The 19,418-nt window shown below is 39.2% G+C and overlaps 1 protein-coding gene across 1 annotated transcript in view; it reads right to left on the bottom strand.

Moving 5' to 3' along the window:
* The window catches only part of chn2 (chimerin 2), a 219,558-nt gene that overhangs the window by 75,312 nt on the left and 124,828 nt on the right, over nt 1-19,418 (bottom strand). The window contains exons 2-3 of the mRNA XM_052016707.1: nt 12,901-12,939; nt 7,513-7,568 (exon numbers count right to left, since the gene is read on the bottom strand). Of these exons, the coding sequence (XP_051872667.1) occupies nt 7,513-7,568; nt 12,901-12,939 (95 nt within the window). The remainder of the gene's footprint in view (nt 1-7,512; nt 7,569-12,900; nt 12,940-19,418) is intronic.

Below are 19,418 nucleotides of genomic sequence, written 5' to 3'. Positions count from 1 at the left end.
GAAATAGCTTCTCTTTATCCTCCCTTCATGATTTTACATACATTAGAACCTCTCCCAATTCCTTCAGTTCTGTAGAGAACAGTGCCAGATTATCCATGTAACTGAAGTTCCTCATCCCTGGAATCAGTTCAGTAAATTTCCTGCATCCTCTTTAAAACTTTATATCTTTCCTAAAAAACAAGGCCTGGCAATGGACAGAAGACTTCATTTACGGCCATACTAGTGTTTTATAAATAATCTTCATGACTTCCTTGCTTTTGCACTCTTTGCCTCTACTCATTAAACCGAGCATCCTGCATCTTCTCAATCTGCCCTGACTCTTAAATCTACGTTTCCCTGTTCTTCAACCCCCTTGAGAATTGCGCCCTCTAGTTACCAATATACATGCCAGGCCTTGGAAAGAGAAATTATATAAAATGAAGTCACCCAAAGGTGTTGCTATTTTAAAGTCATACTTTTTGACAATGCACATCATAAACCTGGAGCAATCCACCGAAGTGTTAGAAGAAACATTTGAGTCCACAACTTCTGAATTTTAATATTACATAAAAACAAAGAGACCCAGGCTAAGGACTAGGATCGCAGTCTTAGATTTGAGGATAAGTCACTTACAACAGAGACAAGAATAAATTTCTTCATGCAGAGGATGGTAAATTTGGAGTTCTCTGCCCTGGAGGGCTATGGAATCAAGTGATACGAGGATAGTGCAGGCATGGGGTGTTGTAGGTCAGCTACTGGAAGCCCCAGATGACCTTCTCCTCCTCCTTTTTCTTAAGTTCTTAAACTTAATTTACCATATTCGGAAGTACAAGTGCAATATGGCAGAGGATCCACCAGGTGGCAACAAACACACTTCTATCAAAAGGTTTTATCGTGACATTGGTAACTAGCTAAACAGAGCTAAGGTAATCAGAGCTGGGTATCCAAGTTCTGATCGATACTGTTTGAAATCATTGATACTGCAATCTAAATATGAAAGCCAGTAATTACCATCCACAACAACACATGGCAAAGGGGCTTAAATGGGGAACTGCAAGGACAATGGAGAGAGAGGAACAGATCAGAAAGGAACGTACATCACTGATCCATGGTGGAAGAGTTAGAATTGACGACAAAAACAACTTACTTAAACATTGGCTTTTGAAGTGCGGAGTGGGAGTCAGAGGTTCAGTGATTCTACAGTGATTTCCAAAAAAGATGACGGAAAGCTTTGTCATACATGACGTGATAAAGAGAAGACTAAGGTCAAGGCATGAATCACACTTCGAGACCAGAAGCATGTTTGAAAAGCAAATAAGCTGCGGATGCTGGAAATCTGAAATTAAAACAAGATTCTAGAAATACTCAACAGGTCAGGGAGAATCTGTGGTAAGTGAAAGAGTTAAAAAGAGTTGATTCCCTACCACCTGAAATTGAAACTTTAATCTGCTTCCTGCTCCACAGATGCTTCTGACCTGTTAAATATTTCTAGAATTTTCTGCTTTTCAGTCACAGTAGTGTTGTTGAGTTGATCAGTCTGCAGAGATGGAATGACTTAAAACAATGAAGTAGAACCTGGCTATCCAACGCAAGCTCAGTGGGACCAGAACACATGCTTGGGGTTGGGTTGCATGGACATTCTGAAGAACAATTTCAGGTTCGAGATGGGCTGGGTCACGTCATTCCAGCTCTGCACTCTGTCTGAATCAGGATAATTTAGTGTTACTGCTGATGTCCTCTGTGCTCGAACAGTACATGACATGGTTTTTCCACTTCAAACAGACCAATCACATGCCAGAAATTATACTAACAGCAAAGGCTGGGCAGAGTCTGGTTCAATGTGGAAGAAAATTACAAGTATTCATGTTTGGGTTGGGTTTTAATTTTAAACCGAAGCAAATCTCTACTTATGGAGGTGTTTAAAAAGATGATTCTAAACTTGAAGTATTGAAGCCATTGTATGTCAGCATGGAGGGATGAAATGGAACAGAGTTCTGAACAAGTTGGAGGTTCTGCTGGAACTCTTAAAAAGAATTTCCATACTCACTACTTTGGTGGAAATAAATGAACTGCACAAATTATCCTCAAACAAAAAGTAAATATTCAATCCTCCAGAGCAACAGTACACTCACCAAAATCTACCCCCTAAAAAAATTGCTCACTCATATGAAACCTAAATATTTGAATTAGTTCTCAGGTTAAAACCAGCTGTCTCTTTTAAAATGTTTCTCAGGTTATGGATTCTGGGCTTTGTTGGCAAGGTTTGCAATTATTGACCTTCCCTTAATGCCTTTGCAAGTTGTCTTTTTGAACTGATGGTAAGGTCCCTCCCACAGTGCCACTGGATAGGGAGTTCCAGGGTAATGAAAGATCAGTGATAATAAAAGATCAGTGATGCATTTCCAAATCAGAATGATGTACAACTTGAAGGGTAACCTGCAGGTAGCGGTTTTCCCATGTGTCTATTTCACTTGTTCTCTCTGGTGGATTTGGGAGCAGTTGTTGGATAACACAGGCAAGTAACTGCAGTGCCAGCAGTGGGGGGAAATGAGGTGTCATGTGTTGGGTGGAGTGCCAGTCAACTGGTCTGCTTTGTTTTGGATGGTGTCACTCATCCAGGTAAATGGAGAGTAATTCTACCACACTCCTAACTTGGGTCTTGTAGATGTTGGAAAGGCTTTGGGGTATCTGGAGGCGAGTCGTTCGCTACAGAATACCCAGCTGCTGACCTACTCTTGTGACCATGGTGTTTTTGTGTTTGGTCTATTTAAGTTTCTGGTCAGTGGTCATCACAAGCATGTTGATGGTGGCAACTCTGCAACAGTCATGCCATCGAGCCTCAAGGGTAGGTGGTTAAGTTCTCCCTTGTTGAAGCTGGTCATTGTCTGGCACGTATGTGGTGTGGATCTTACCTCTTCACTTATTAGCCTTGCTGTTAGAGAGGACACTCAGTGACAGGATTAATGCGCATTTGGAAAGGCATGGCCTGCTTGGGGACAGTCAGCATGGCTTTGTGCAGGGCAGGTCATGCCTTACAAACTTGATTGATTTTTGTTTTGAAGAGGTGGCAAAGGTGCTTGATGAAGACAAGGCAGTGGACATTATCTACATGGACTTTAGGGAGGTGTTTGATAAGGTCCCTCATGGTAGGTTGATTCGGAAGATAAAGATGCATGGGAATTGCAAGTTTGGATTCGGAACTGCCTTGCCCATAGAAGACAGGGCGGGGGAGGTGGGGGGAATGCTGTCATTCTGGCTGGAAGTCCGTGACCAGTGGTGTTCCACAAGGATCGGTGCTGGGATCTCTGTTGTTTGTGATGTATTACAATGACTTGGATGAAAATGTAGATGGGTGGATTAGCAAGTTTGTGGATGACACCAAGATTGGTGGAGCTGTGGGCAGTGTAAAGGACTAGCAAAGAAAATGGCAGGACATAGATCAGTTACCGATATGGGCAAAGAGGCAGATGGAGTTTAATCTGGGCAAGTGTGAGATGTTGCACTTTGGGATGTCAAATGAAAGGAGAACGTATACAGTTAATGGTAGGGCCCTTAATAGCATTAAGGCACAGAGGGGTCCAATTCCACAGTTCACTGGAAGTGGCGATGCGAGTGCATAAGGTGGTAAAGGTGGCGTATGGCATGCCTGCCTTCATTGGGAGGGGTGTTGAGTATAGAAGGAAGTCATGCTGCAGCTGTACAAAACTTTAATCAGGCCACATTTGGAGTATTGTGTGCAGTTCTGGTCCCCCATTGTGGGAAGGATGTGGTGACTGTGGAAAGGGTGAAAGAGAGGTTTTTTTGTTACCAGAATGCTGTTTGGATTAGAGGGTACGAGCTAGAAGGAAAGGCTGGACAAACTTGGGTTGTTCTCCCAAGAGTGGAGGCTGAGAGGAGACCTGATAGGAGGTTTTTAAAATTATGAGAGGTATAGATGGGGCAGACAGAATCTTTTTCCCCAGGGTAGAAATGTCAAATACCAGAGGACAAGCTTTTAAGGTTGGGGGAGGGGAGTGGAAGAGGGGAATTTAAAGGTTTAAAGCTGATGTGTTTTCTTTTTACAACATGGGGAGTGGTGGGTACCTGGAATGGGTTACCAGGGTAACAGTGGAAGCAGGCAGTTTTGTGGAGTTTAAGAGGCTTTTAGATAGACACACGGATATGAAGGGAAAGGAGGGATGTGGATGATACACAGGAAGAGCACATTGAGTATAAATTGGCATCCAGATAGGCACAACATTGTGGGCTGAATGGTCTGTCCAATGCTGTACTGTTCTATGCTCTTTAGGCAGGAATGGACTGTGACATTGGCTGACAAGTTGCAAATACAATATAGCATCGTGCAATCTTCAGTAAACATCCCCATTTCTAATCACGTGATGGAAGGAAGGCACGATGGACTGGCACGAGCTGTTTGATGGCACTGTTGCCAACAGCTTCCATCACTTCGTAGATGATTGAGAGTCGACTGATTGGGCAGTCATTAGCCGAATTGGATTTGTCCCTCTATGTGAGCAGGACACACCACAACTATTTTCTGCATTGCTGGATAGTTGCCAGCGTTGTCATTGTACAGACAGAGCTCGTCTGGAGACGTAGCGGGTTCTAGACCGCAGGTCTTCAGCATTGCAGTCCATGTGCGGTCCGGTCCTGTAGCCTTGGATGTATACAGTGCATCAGATTGGTGGAGACTGGCTTGTGGTGTTGGAGACCTGAGGAGGACATTGAGGTGGATCATCTATTTGTAACTTCTGGCTGAACACAGATACAACGGCTTAGCCTTGTCTTCAGGACTCACTGGGTCCTGCCAGAGGATGGGAATGTTCTTGTAACCTCTTCCACCCACTGGCTGATTAAATATCCTCTAACATTCAGAACCAGATGTGGCAGGATGGCAGAACTTCGATCATGTGCTCAGCTCAGTCTATTGCTTGCTGTTTAGCACACATGCTGTGCTATGCCGCTGCTTCACTCAGCTGGCACCCATGATGTTCCCAGCGATATCCTTTGGGATTGGCCAGCTTGATCTAAGGTGGTGCCGCCAACCCAGCTGTGGTGCTAGACATTGAAGTCTCCAACCTCCCTCTGGTCTGTTTCTTTGCTATTCCCAGTGCTTCTTTCAAATGCTGTTCCAGAGGACCACTGACCATCAGCTGAGACAGAACAATGGTGGTAACGATGGGAAGGTTTCCTTGCCTCTGTCTGACCTGATGCCACGAGAATTCCTGGGATCTGGAGTCACGTCGAAGACTCCAAGGCTGCTCCCTACCACCAGCATACCACTGTGCCACCTCCTTGGTGGGTCTGTCTTGCCAGTGGGACAGGACTATACCAATCTGTGGGAGAGCTCTCCCAATTTAGACATCAGCCCCAGATGTTCGTGAAGAAGACTTTACAAGGTTGACCCAGCCGGGAGCGACTTTGCCAGTCAATGCTAGGTGGTCAAAGTCCACTTCAGGAGCTAGCCCCGTACAATAACCAGAAGTTTGTTTTATATTTGAAAGGCTGAAGAGTGGAATGATTGAGGAAAGGAAAATGATTAGGCTAAGGACAAATTTTAAATCACTTTTCCACTTCTATTAAAACTCTTGCCTTTGGAATTGGCTTGGCAAACCAACGCCACCACGACAGGCATGTCTCTTGGGGTTTTCCAGGCAACTTCGAAGTTGCGAAAAGGGAAGACTGATAGCAATCAGCAGGTCAGGGGCCATCAGTGGAAAAAGAAATGGTGAACGTTTCATCAGAACTGTCAGAGAGAGAACCAGGTTAGCTTTTGGTAACAGGGAAGGTGGGAGAGAGGTATGGGTGGAATAAAAGGGAGCACCTCTGACAGGGTGAGCTAAAATGATCTAATAAGATATGATAAGACATCTTTATTAGTCACATGTACATCGAAACACACAGTGAAATGCGTCTTTTTGCGTAGTGTTCTGGGGGCAGCCCGCAAGTGTCGCCACGCTTCCAGCGCCAACATAGCATGCCCACAACTTCCTAACCCATACGTCTTTGGAATGTGGGAGGAAACCGGAGCACCCGGAGGAAACCCACGCAGACACGGGGAGAATGTACAAACTCCTTACAGACAGTGGCATATATACATACACACACACACACATATATATATACATATATACACACAAAAAATCAGGAAAGCCAAGCCAAAATGATGACAAGCAAAAATGGCCAGTTATGATACAAAGAGAAATAAAGTTATCTAAAATTGGAGAATTTGATATTGAGTCCTGCAGTCTGCAGTGCCCAGACAGAAGAGGGTGTGTTGCTCCTAAAGCTCATGTTGGGTCTCATTGTAACAGTGCAGGAGGCCACGGGCAGGAAGGCCCGAGTGGGAGTGGGTTGGGCGAGTAAGGCGGCAGGCAACTGAGAGCTCAGGGCCACTCCAGCACTGAGCACAGTGCTCCGCAGAGCAATCACCCAAACCGGGTTTGGTTCCTCTAACAGAGGAGGCCACATTGCGAAGACTGAATGCAATGCATTGGGAAAGTACCACATGATGTTAATAGTTTCTCTTTCCACAAACACTGCCTGATCTGCTGAGTGTTTCCAGCATTTTCTGGAATTATTTCAGGTTTCCAGTATCTGTAGTTATTTTGATTATCATTACAGTGAGTGTCAAGATCGCAAATAAAAAAGCAACTGAATTTCCACAGCCTTGTTAAAAGTCTCACAGCAAGAAAGGAATCTGTATGAAAATGTGCTGTTATTGAATTTCTCACTTTGCTCTTTTTGCAATTTTACACAATTGATGTTTGGCTATTGAGAATGCGGACAGCATCAATGGAGTCACACACAATTGCTTCAAATCTATCTAATCCCACAGCATTAAACCAGATACAGTGCTAACAAGCTAAGGCAGCTGTATAACACTGGAAAATAAAAGGAGGCACTTAAATTAGCATTGTATTGGGAATGCAAATATTTAATAGAATGCTGATTCATTTCACTAAGAATGAAAAGTTTTGTGAAACATCTTTTATTGTCATATATACATGTCTTCAGCAGAATCAAACTAACCACATACCTTGTATGTATATATGCCAAAAAAGATGTTTTACAAAACTTTTCATTCTTAGTGAAATGAATCAGCATTCTATTAGATATTTGCGTTCCCAATACAATGCTAATTTAAGGACCTCCTTTTATTTTCCTGTTTTATACAGCTGGCTCAGCTTGTTAGTCTGTTAACTAAGCACACAGAATGACACTCAGTTACATTTTCACTTGGGGACAAAATGAAATCTTTCACATTATTAAATACTGCAATAATGGTCGATGAGATGCACGAAGCACTGTAGGAGCCATAGGTTTTCAACACCAAATCACAGTTGCAGTAACCATATCACAGATTCCATCAGGTGCGGATAGCAAGAGAACTTATCATGTCGATCCTAACTGGTGCCACCCACCAAGAAAGGAACGTCCCTCTCCATTAATAATAATGAAAAGTTTCTGAAAAGCACTGAACCAAGTTGAAAAATACGTTACCACATTATTCAAGTTTGGTTTGTAACTGACCTCTCGGGGGCAAGTCATTCTCTTTGGACGTGGAGCTTCCTGCTGTAACTGATACACTGTTCGAAAACAGAATGAAGTGTGAGCAATGTTAACATTAAAGACAGCAACACATTACAAAATCCAACATACTACAGGGGTTAAATAGCTAGAATCCAATATTTTTCTCGATATTTTTATTCCAAAGTTACACAGATATCAAACCTTACCATGCCAATTGGAATGAGGTTGAAAAACCGCTGCAAGAAATAATAGCACAAAAACTAAAACAAATGCTTTGTGGTGAGATACCAACCAAGCGCGTGTTTTGGAGTGAAAACATTCTTCTTTCCTCAGTAATTTTTTTTCCCTGCTTGTAGAAATAAATGGAGTGAAGGTTTTCAAATCAACTGTTCACAATCTTTTGATGTATGATAATGCAAGGTGCCAGGATATAACTTTTGAAATAGTTTTAAAGGTCACTTCTGATATAAAATTTTTAGAATCTAACTCTCAAAAAAGAATAGAATATGTTAGAAATGCTGAGTGGACCAATCAGCATCCAAAAGGCAAAGACAGATTAATGCTTGTTACTTGACCCTCAAAAGATCAATCAACAGACAATATATTCATAAGACCTACTAACACAGTACACTGAAGCTAAGCTAATTTCCTGTAACTAATAGTATAAATCACTGACACCTATTAGTTAAACAAAGTCAAGCTATTGTTTCCACAACAAAAGGATGAACCACATAAATAAATGCAGGCAGACAATAAATTATCCACCATACACCATTATACCTAGTTCCATACACCAAAGGCAGCGCAGTCTACACCTCTCACTGGGACTATAGATTGGTTGTCACTAGAGAGAGAGGAAGATGAATTTATAAAGGGAAAAAAATAAATCACTGGAAAATATTCCCTCTGCTTTCTATTTACAGTGAAATTGTGAACAGATATGAAGAACACTTCTACTGTAGATAATGAACAGATTAAACCATCCCCACCTCCCCCCCGCCCCCCATCATTTTAAAGTTGTCAAATCTTCTATGACTTAAAACAAAACACTGAAAAATGGCAAGACAAATAATGGAAAAACAAATAGTTTTGTGCAGCATTTCAGATTCTGGTGTTTTTTTTAATGTTGACTACTTTCACAGAGTGAAAGTGGTGTTGGCCAATCCAAACAGATCTCAAACTCCAAACAGATCTCATTGTTGCAACTAAATGAATACATGTAGTAGGCAGCCACCTTGCAACTGTAATACCTGTACAACTAATTATATTCATGAAAGTGTGCATTACCAGGACTCAAATTACTTATTTTTGCAAATGTTTGTAATTTTTTTTCTCATTTAGCTTTAACAATCTAGGTGACACCTGGTATAATTGTCAGAAGTTTAAGGAAAACTCAATAAATTATGAATAAGAGACCAGTCACAAAGACTTAATGAGTCAAATGTGCTTAAAAATGTTACAGCCGTATCCTGTGGTAATTACTTTTTCTCATTCAATGCTGGCCCTTGAGGTTAACATTAATAAATTATAGTTAGCTCATTTTAATCTTTTTTTAGATTAAAATAATTAGATGAAAGTAACTATGTAAATAAGTTTTCCAATTTCATATTCTTTTTGCTCCATCAATTCTGTCACTGTCATCAGCCAATTCTACACTTGGGAATTCCTGTGTGTCAAAATATCACCAAATAGCTTGTCCTGGTCCAACCAAGTACACACTATGGCTAAGAAAGCACACCAGCGCCTCTACTTCCTCAGAAGGCTAAGGACATTTGGTATGTTCGAGAGCGAGAGAGCGGGATATACACACACACACACACACGCACGCACACACGCACACAATATAGATGCACCATAGAAAGCACCTTGCAGAGAGTTGTAGACACAGCTTAGCCTATCACGAAAAGCAGCCTCCCCTCTATGGACTCTGTCTACACCTCTCGCTGCCTCAGTAAAGCGGCCAGAGTAATCAAAGACCCCACCCACCCCGGTCATCCCTTCTTCTCCCCCAGGCAGAAGATACAAAAGCTTGAAAACACACACCACCAGGCTTAAGGACAACTTCTACCCCACTGATATAAGACTCTTGAATGGATCTCTTGTGTGATAAAGATGAACTCTTGACCTCCCAATCTACCACATCGTGGCCTTTGCACCTAATTGTCTACCTGCATTGCACTTTTTCTGTAACTGGGACTGTAACACTATATTCTGCATTCTGTTATTACTTTTCCCTTTGTACTACTTTCTTTTTCAATCTTTTTATTAGTTTTCAAATTAATACAGATTGATATATAGCATCAATATTTCTACATGTAATACAAAGAGATCAGGATAACAATCATAGCATAGATAATCATAAAGAACAACAAAATATAAAAAAAATCTGTAGATCCAATGATCTCTTAGTAAATGAATATAGTATAAAAGAAAGAAAAAGATTTATTATATAAATGTAAAAAAAACCCAAATCAATAAAAAAAATTATAAACAATATAAACTAAACAAAAAAACTTTTTTAAAAAAAACAAACAACAGAAAAAAGAAAAAAAAACTGGACTAAAATTTCTCAGTAGAAACAGAGCAACATTATGTCAAGTCCATTCCTCCAAGTTGGAAAGTTATTGAAAGGGGATCTACATCATGTGAAAATATTGAATAAATGGACTCCAAATATCTTCAAATTTAAGCGAAGGATCAACAGTACCACTCCTAATTTTTTCCAAGTTTAAACATGATATAGTTTGAGAAAACTATTGAACAGTAGTAGGGGGTATTGGATCCTTCCATTTAAGCAAAATGGATCATTTGGCCATTAATGTAACAAAGGCAATCATACGGTTAGCGGAATTGTACTACTTTGACGTACTTATGTTTTGAAATGATCTGTATGGATGGCATGCAAAACAAAGTTTTTCCACTGCATCTCGGTACATGTGACAGTAATAAACCAATCACCAATTCTCTGATTTTTCTTTTCCATTCTCAGGGAAACATTTCACACGAGCTTTAATCTCCAACCACGATAGCAAGTACACTGGCTTGGGGCATTTCAACATGGATATGTTCCATTATATAAAGCTCCAAGAACAATATGCAGTTAAGTGAAAAGTTTTGCATATAATTTCGTGGAGAATTCTGAAAGCTTGACAATAATAAAACTATTTTCTATTCCAACCCAAATAATTAGAACATTACTGAGCAATATCTGCTCTCCATCTTCCATGAGATTGCGATCCCACACTCCCTGGCTGGCCCGTGTCATATTTAAAACTTCGGTTAATTCTGAAGTAGAGTCTTATTTATAATAATTATGTAAGCAAATATTCCTACCCCACTCCCACTAAAAATTGCCACTTTAATTGGTTCATATAAACAGCTGTTCCAGTCACCTGACCCCTATAATATGAACAGCAGTGGACTCCCAGCTTAGAAGGGCAATGAGCTAAAATGCCAGCATTAACAGATGTTTTGCTTCACTGGGCAAGTTGAACAGGTTGCCCATTTCTCAGTTAAATCGCTGGAAGGTATGTAATGTGGCCATGGCGAGAGGAAAAAATTTGCCAGTCATGCATTGTTGGCAGGAGGTCCAAGTACATGCAGTGAATAGAGTACTCGCCATATAACCGCAGGCAGACAAAGAAAATAATAAAACATCAGGAATGAGAATAATGTTCACGATAAAGTTGAGGGAATTCTCTTCACAAGATTGATGCCATGTCGTTTCATGGATGGCAACATGGAAAAATGAATTTAGCCCATTAATGATGACGTCGCCTTTATTACTTCCCATGCTGCAAGAAAAGTTGCAGACAGGATTTCACATCCCTGTTTGTTAAACCAGTTTCTTTGCAGTTGTACTTTTGCCACTAGTATCTTCAAGTTTGCCTTCTGGAAGAGAGAAATGCTTGAGGACATCAGGGCAAGATTACAGTGACTGGTAGATTTCACTGCAGCACCCTTTGGGTTACCATTACATAACTATAATCAGGTAGAACCAGATAAATGGATGATTAGCAAGGGTACAAGGCTCCCAGTAATTTGAACTTAAGTGAATGTCTAGTGCCGACCCAAAACTTGTAAATTGCACTGCAATTAGTCTTAAATCAGGGCTGAATTTACACTGAGACCCATTCCCAAGTAATGTAGGATTGAGTATTCCCAAAAACATTTTTCATAGATCCATTAGAGCCAGCCAAATAACATCTGGCATCAACTGGAAATGGGCCAAAAATGATAGATTGGGATCTATAATCATCTAGTTCCCAGATGTTTTGCATCTGCCATTTTAAAGATGATTAATGGCAACTGAATTTGGATCCCCCAATGAAGAAAACTACTTGTATTTGCATGGGGCGTTTCATGTAATAAATGATCCAGAAACAACTTAGAGTGGATTTAGACAACCTTATGCAGGAAATGGAGAAAATTTGCAGGCATATAACAGGTTATTTGACAGCGATGACTTTGGGCAAGAAATGGCAAAGAACTCTGCCACAAATTTAGATGTAGGTGAGCAAAATAAACCAGAGTCTGAACTATGGATTGTGCATTGCAGAAGTACAGCAGATACAAGGCTACAAAGGGAACAAGTCTGAAATTTTCTTAAAGTTGTTGTGCAGTTGGCCAAAGTTCCCATATTAGCAAGGAATTGTAGGAGCCTCCAAGAAATAGTTTTATTGGAAATTGGAACAGCCTTCTCTGGCAATGGAAGTAGTCACAGTGTTGTCTGCTGCTAGCTTTCATTATCTGGATAGGTTGAATTCCCACATTGATCCTATTTCTCACCTGCACACATGACAAGTGATCCATTGGCCATAAGAGCAAAAACTGAATTGTGACCTTTTTTTTTCGGAAAATTGCGCATGTAATCTTGCATTGCTGCGTCATGTCATTCAGGCAAATTAAAAGGAGGTGTTTAAACACCTTAGTCACCGGGTAACGTTGTCATAGGATTGATAAGGCCACAGGTACCCAGGGTGATGACAGGGTGGAGACAATAAAGGATGAAGTAAAATTGAAGTTAGGTGCTAATTTCACTTGTTTTAATGTTTAACTGCCAGTACTCCTTGAATGCCCTCTGATGGAAGTATAAAGTAATGAGAGCAGCAGTAGCCTTCATTACAAATACACCTGCTTTGTAAATGGGCCACTACATTACCAAAATCAACATATTAGATGAATTAATGTTTTTTTTTTACTGTCAACTACATCCATTAATTTGTCCTTATGGACTTAATTTTAAAAAACTTTAAATCTACATTTTTGGTCTGACATTAAATGGAGAGAAAAGATGTTTGGTGCCCTTGTTCATTTGGAATCACACCAATGCAGTTCACTTGTGTACAGTACCACAGAACATCATACACAGTCAATTTGTAAACTTACAGTAGGATTTCCATATTGGTGGCTGATACTCCTCAGCATCTAGAAAATTAAAAAAAACAATTGTTAGGATTATACATTTTCTTCAGATTTATACATGTCATTTGTATATTTCATATAGCTATCAAAGACCTTCATCAAAATATGGAACAAATGTATTGCTTAAATGGAAGGAAGTTACTCCGCCTCAATGGTTACGGGATGTTATGTCATACCTGAATCTAGAGAAGATTCGTTTTTCAGGTTTTGAATCTAACTTAGTCTTTCAAACCTTGTGGGGACCTTTTTTGAATTATCTTCAAAATCTCTGACTTGGTGACTAAAACTCAGATATTGGCTGACACTGTTACGTTTTTAAGGGTTTTTCCTTGTGGTTTTTTTCCATCTAACAGCTTCGGTTTTTGGTAGTGGGAGTAGATTTTTTTTTATAATATAGTAAAATATTTCAATTTTTTTCCTTATTAACTATTATATGTGATTATTAATTTAGAGTATTGTGACCTTAAGTATGATTTAACACAACGTATTTAGTAGTATTCTTACTCTCTCTTTTGATGCATGTACTCTATCATTTTTCATGGATTTAATAAAAGTATTGTAAAGAAAATATGGAACACTGATTTTACACATCATCAACAAAGTGAATTAATGTCATCCACCATAATTGTTTAATATGCTATTCTATTATTGATTATATGTAGCAAAATTAAATTGTTCTAAAGATGAAATCAGACTTATCAGAAAATAAATCAAACTTGTAAATAACACACAATTATGTTATAACATGCTAAGAGTTAATCTCTTATGTAATAGAAGGAATAAATCACTTAGACTATTTCCTTCACTCCCATTCTCTGGATTGATAATCTTTGAAGATGCAGTTTAAGCAATATTTAAGCATTACATTTATATTCCACAGGGCTGTTCAGTTCCAAGTCCGTGAGTGCACAGTTCCTTCTGATCAGAAGTTGATATTTGACAGGATTCCAGGTGTGCACCAAATTTGAATGTCAAAACTTAACTGCAGTTTACTCTGTCCTTTGGGAGTACCACAAGTGCCTCCCTGTAGTAAAAACAGCTACATATTACAGAGTACAGTTTCTGTTCAGAAAAGGAACCATTCGGAAATTTGGAACATGATCAATCTGTGTTACAATGCCTCATCTTTGTCTCACGTCTTCTCCAGCAGTTGCATTTCATTTAGTTTTGGAGATTGGTGTGTTATCATAATCTAAATCACATTTCTTTCCTCAGAACTCAGAATGAAGCTGGAATTTTGTTTTGCCTTCAAGCTGTTTCTTACGTCTCTTTAGCCCATCTGTTCTTAAAGTTTGCGGCAATGTTCCACATAGTACAAATCAATTAGGGAAAATGTCAGTTTTTGATAAATTCCATTTCTTGTACCTCTAGAGTACCAAATTATTTTGGTTTAAAACAACGTTACCATTATAAATAAAAAAGCAATAAATTACAGGCGTTGGAAATCTGAAATAAAACCAGAAAACACTGGAGGTAGTCATCATATCAGGCAGCATCAGAAAGGGCATCAACCAGCCTGACAAGGATTTACAGCATATAGTCTACCTTTCAGTTAAAATATAATAAAACTATGTGTTTGGTGGGGCCAAAGGTCCAATAAAGTGGAGCGTGAGTGTAATTTTTCTTTTGCTTGCAATCAGCTTAGGACATTCATATGTAAACATAACATGAAACTCGTGGAACTTAGGTGCATTGCTAGATGGAATGTAGGCTAACAGGATTCTAGTGGTTAGTGAATGCAGTCTTTAGTATTCCAAATGATCCAGTAAAAATGGTTGCATGAGGTGACATGACTCGATGGGCTAAAGACCTGTTCCCATGCTGTATGATTCTAACACTATACTTACAATTTGTATGTACTTATTTGGTACAAATAAGGAAAAGTTAACTACAGGTAAAGGTTGAAAATATCAAAAACAGACATTCCAATGTTCACACATTTCTTAAAGGAAAATAAATTAAAGAATTAATGCAAGTTGCAGAATGTATGTGAAAAACATTTCACATCAACAGGTACTAAAATAAGTTTTTTTATATACTGGTAGACCTTAAGACGCTTTAACATGAAGTTGTGGCTACAACTCACCTTCATTGCACTTCTAGTACATATGATCATTTTAAAATGTATTAAAATGTTTACATCTCTGCAGAATTCCTCTCAACACTTACATCCTACTTTACTGTAACTGATAAACGTTGGTACCAACTTTTACCCATTCTAAAATCTTATGTCAATACTTGTAACTGCCTCCAAGATTTCTGCATTTCTTATTTAGTTAAAAACAATGAAAGAAGATGGAAAGATCACGTGACCAAAAATTCAACCAGCCAACAGCAGAAATAAAAGAGGCATCCAAAATGTGTACTCCAATAAAAATATTACATTTATAATACTTGTGATAACATAAAACCTCCTACAGTTACTAAAGATTTATTTTACCATTATTTTACAAAATAATTGAACTGATTGAACACATGGGACATGAAGAGAGGAATCAAATATTTTTCCATTTAAATTAGAAACCCGTTATCAATCTACAAATTGAAACTAATCTAAATGGAAAAAGTCTCAAATGAAATCAGAAAATACAGGAATGTACAATGTATTATGTACTTAGCAGTATCATTCATATATTTGATATCTCTCAAATGTATCAATATATCTTCAGGACTTTCTATTGTTAATGCGTCCATAGTATTTTGCTTTTGGACACTTCTATCTCCTTGTGTTCAGTATATGGGATTTTTTTTTAGCCTACTGTAACACTGAAAATAAATGCATATTATTTATTACACTGCAGTAAATATGGATGAATATCAAAAGGCAACAAACATGAGGAAGTAATATTCTATTAATTCAAAGTACTGGAAAATACACATTCACTTATGCGCTCCCAGTCATCACCATTCTATTTTTTTTCTGTTTTATCAGCAGCTAATTTTGAAATTTTTGTTTTAATTCCTATTCATTTTTACTTTTTTTGACTCTATTTCATTTTTTTAACCTACTCCACATTCTAAGACAAAAAAGTTATTTCCACATTCTAAGACAAAGTTATTTTGTTCTGTTTTTATTTTACCATCTTTTTGCATTGGCTTTCAAAAGGCTTATCTTTCAACCAATCAAGAGCACAAAATCAGCAGATTAATTTGAGAGATTTGAACAGCTCAATGACATATGAAAATACTAATTGATTGTGAAGGTTCTCAACAATTGAATGTATGCCCTATAGCCCAAGGGGTGCTGGATAAAGTAACTCAACCACAACATACTGCCACAGTGCATATTAATGTTCGTGGCAGAATCCATTTGATCTTTCTTAAAGTCATTTAAGATTATTCAGCTGAAGAGCAATGGCCTGGAGTTTGCAGTTTTAATTATGATGACAGTGTTGGCATTTGCTATCATTACAGCAAGAACAATTTAGAAATATTTGAAGTTCTCACACAGATCACTGAGTTCTGGCAACACCAAGGAAGAATATCAAACCACAGAGCCTGCAGGGAAGCAGGGAATCACTGACGCCAACTCCTGGATTTTCATTTTTAACTAAACATATGTGTCCCAGAAGTTAGGCATTAGATTCATGCCGTAACAATGGAAAATATTCTGAGTTTCTTCAACATTACAAATGCAGAATCTGATCCACAGAATATGCTTGCTGGTCCAGGCCTATCTCCTGTCCTTAAACATAGGATATACAAAAATATAAGATGCAGAATTGAATCAGAACCACCGCCCCCCCACCCCCACCCCCGAAAGAGAGCAGCTAAATGCTCATTCCCATGTACTGTCAAGAAATACATCTTTGCCAATAGTTTCTACATAGTTAGTTCACAGTCACAGAGTAATGCAGCATGGAAACAGGCCCTTCAGCCCAACTTGTCCATGCCGACCATGGTGCCCACCAAGCTAGTCCCATTTGCCTGTGATTGGCCTATATCACTCTAAACCCTTCCTATCCATGTACTTATCCAAATGTCTTTTATATGTTATTAGAGTACTTGTGTCAACCATTTCCTCTGGCAGCTCATTCCATACATGCACATAAAAGAAGCTCCCCCTCATATCCCTTTTAAATCTTTCACCTCTCACCATACACCTATGCTAGTTCCCCTATCCTGGGAAATAGACTGTCAAAATGTATTTTTATGCATTTGAAAAACTGGACCTTAATTGTACACATACTCACTGCAGCACAGTAATGCAAGCTAACTGGTGCAAATGAAATGCAGCTAGTTACTTCCCACAGATATTTAACAAAATATACACTTCATTCAAAGTCAAGTCTTATAAGTAGCCATTCTGAACAAGTTACTCATTTATTTCATATATTTCACAAGATCCTAATTCACCAGTCCAATGAAGCAAGAATCTTCCAATTACTGAATGTTTGATTCTTAAATATGGAGTTTCCACCTTCATAGTTCTTTCCAAAATATAGTTCCAAGATCACTGTGTGAAATCCATCTTTCATACATCTATAAAGTATATGTTTTATGCACCTAGCCCCACAATCCCTGCCCTATAACATCAATATAAATATTATTTTGAGTAGTTTGGTAAATACTATTTCTGCATTACACCTTTGATCGTCTCAATATTATCTCTTGGACACCATCTTCCAGGCTGGAAAGCTTGAGATGAGTATTTGCCTTATAATTTCATTGCATAACAATACGGATGAGTTTTCATATTGCTCCTTTGCAATGCTTGCAGACTTCAGATGGCAGTCACTTCACCATTTCTAGAATTAGGACATTACTCAAGGAACATTCTAATCAACACCCTCCACTGTATGGTCTCGACTTTCGCAGGCTAATGCTCTATTATTTATAGCTGCATTGTTTAAACTATAGCTCTTTATTGCTTGCATTTGTTGAGCACCACGGCAAAAATAGACTTCCCACAGCCTCTCAAAATTACTGGCATCTACTCGAAGATAGTTACTGGTTAGTCCTCCTTGTGCAATAGTTTACTTGTCTCCAGTAAATATATTTGATATGTTCGGCTTACAGAATGTTATCCTTTGCCCATTTTCAAATTTCGGTGCAGTATCCCTTGATCCCACGGACCCATGGGCCCTGATATTTACATGGATTAAGCAGAGCAGGAGAAAGTGTCAAAGCTGGAGGTTAGCTATAATGCAGAAATTCTGTCGACGTGGAGGCCCTGATGAGTGTAATGACAAGACTTACTATTTTTGCTTTTTTCACTCCATTTCCTGGCTTGCAGACAAACAGATCACAAACTGGCCAGCTGCCAGGTAGCAGCGTCAGTGGTGGAAGGCCACAGCTGGGAGGTCACTAGAGACCAACCCAACAATCGATAAAGACTGTAGGTGTGTTGATATGTCAAAGCAACCATCTGGGAGGTGGAATTTACCGAACATAGGGGATAGCCGTGCTTACAAGTTGATCACAGCAGCCGCTTTGCTTGAGGGACCAGGGAAGCCCGTTTCTCCGAGCCCACAAGTGGAGCTCTTTAAAACTCACCTGCTGGATCCAGTTTTGCCCTCCTTTTTAACCTAATATTTTTAATAAGATATCTTTATTAGTCACATGTACAATCGAAACAGTGAAATGCATCTTTTGCGTAGAGTGCGCTGGGGGCAGCCCGCAAGTGTTGCCACGCTTCCGGCGCCAACATAGCATGCCCACAACTTCCTAACCCGTACGTCTTTGGAATGTGGGAGGAAACCGGAGCACCTGGAGGAAACCCACGCAGACACAGGGAGAACATACAAACTCCTTCCAGGCAACAGCCGGAATTGAACATGTTTTTATACATTTAAAACTCTATCTGGAATAAAGATGCTTCAAAACTTTAGGATGACTATGTATAACCAAAAATTGCCCAAAGCTTCCTTCAATCTTCAAAATGCCTTGAACAGAAGCAGTCTTTATTTTGTTGTTAAATAGACCACTGGCATTTTTACTGAAATTAAAACAGGATGCTTTCTGAAGTTAAAAGACTTGAAAATGTAGAAAATTAGTGGGAGATGATATCTTTAAAAGGGAAGGTAATCCAAAAGCAAAATACTGCAAGTACTGGAAACAAGTGAAACAGAAAATCCAGGAAATACTCAACAGGTCAAGGTATCGTCAGTGGAGAGAGAGAGTTCACGTTTCAGGTCAATGACCCATCATCAGAAGGAGAGGGAGACAAGAGACTGCAGATGCTGGAAATCTGGAGTAATACACAAAATGCTGGAGGACCTCAGCAAGTCAGGCAGCATCTATGGAGGGAAATGGACAGTCGACGTTTTGGGTTCGTCAGGGTAATACAAGATCCATCTTGCATCCCACTAACATGTGACCACAGCACCAATTTTCCAATGCATCAAGAAAGAAAGTACTTCATTCTTCATTTGTCCGATGTGATAATTGCAGTAGGATTGCAACAAGTGAAAGGAAGTTCAAATGACTGGTGGGGGGAGGGGGTGGGTTCATACCCTCCAATGGGATCAGTGGAGATATTC

The sequence above is a fragment of the Pristis pectinata genome, chromosome 5, assembly GCF_009764475.1.
Source record: "Pristis pectinata isolate sPriPec2 chromosome 5, sPriPec2.1.pri, whole genome shotgun sequence".
NCBI lineage: Eukaryota > Metazoa > Chordata > Chondrichthyes > Rhinopristiformes > Pristidae > Pristis > Pristis pectinata.
Note: the sequence above shows the minus strand (reverse complement) of the source record. Positions and strands in the feature narration are given on the sequence as shown.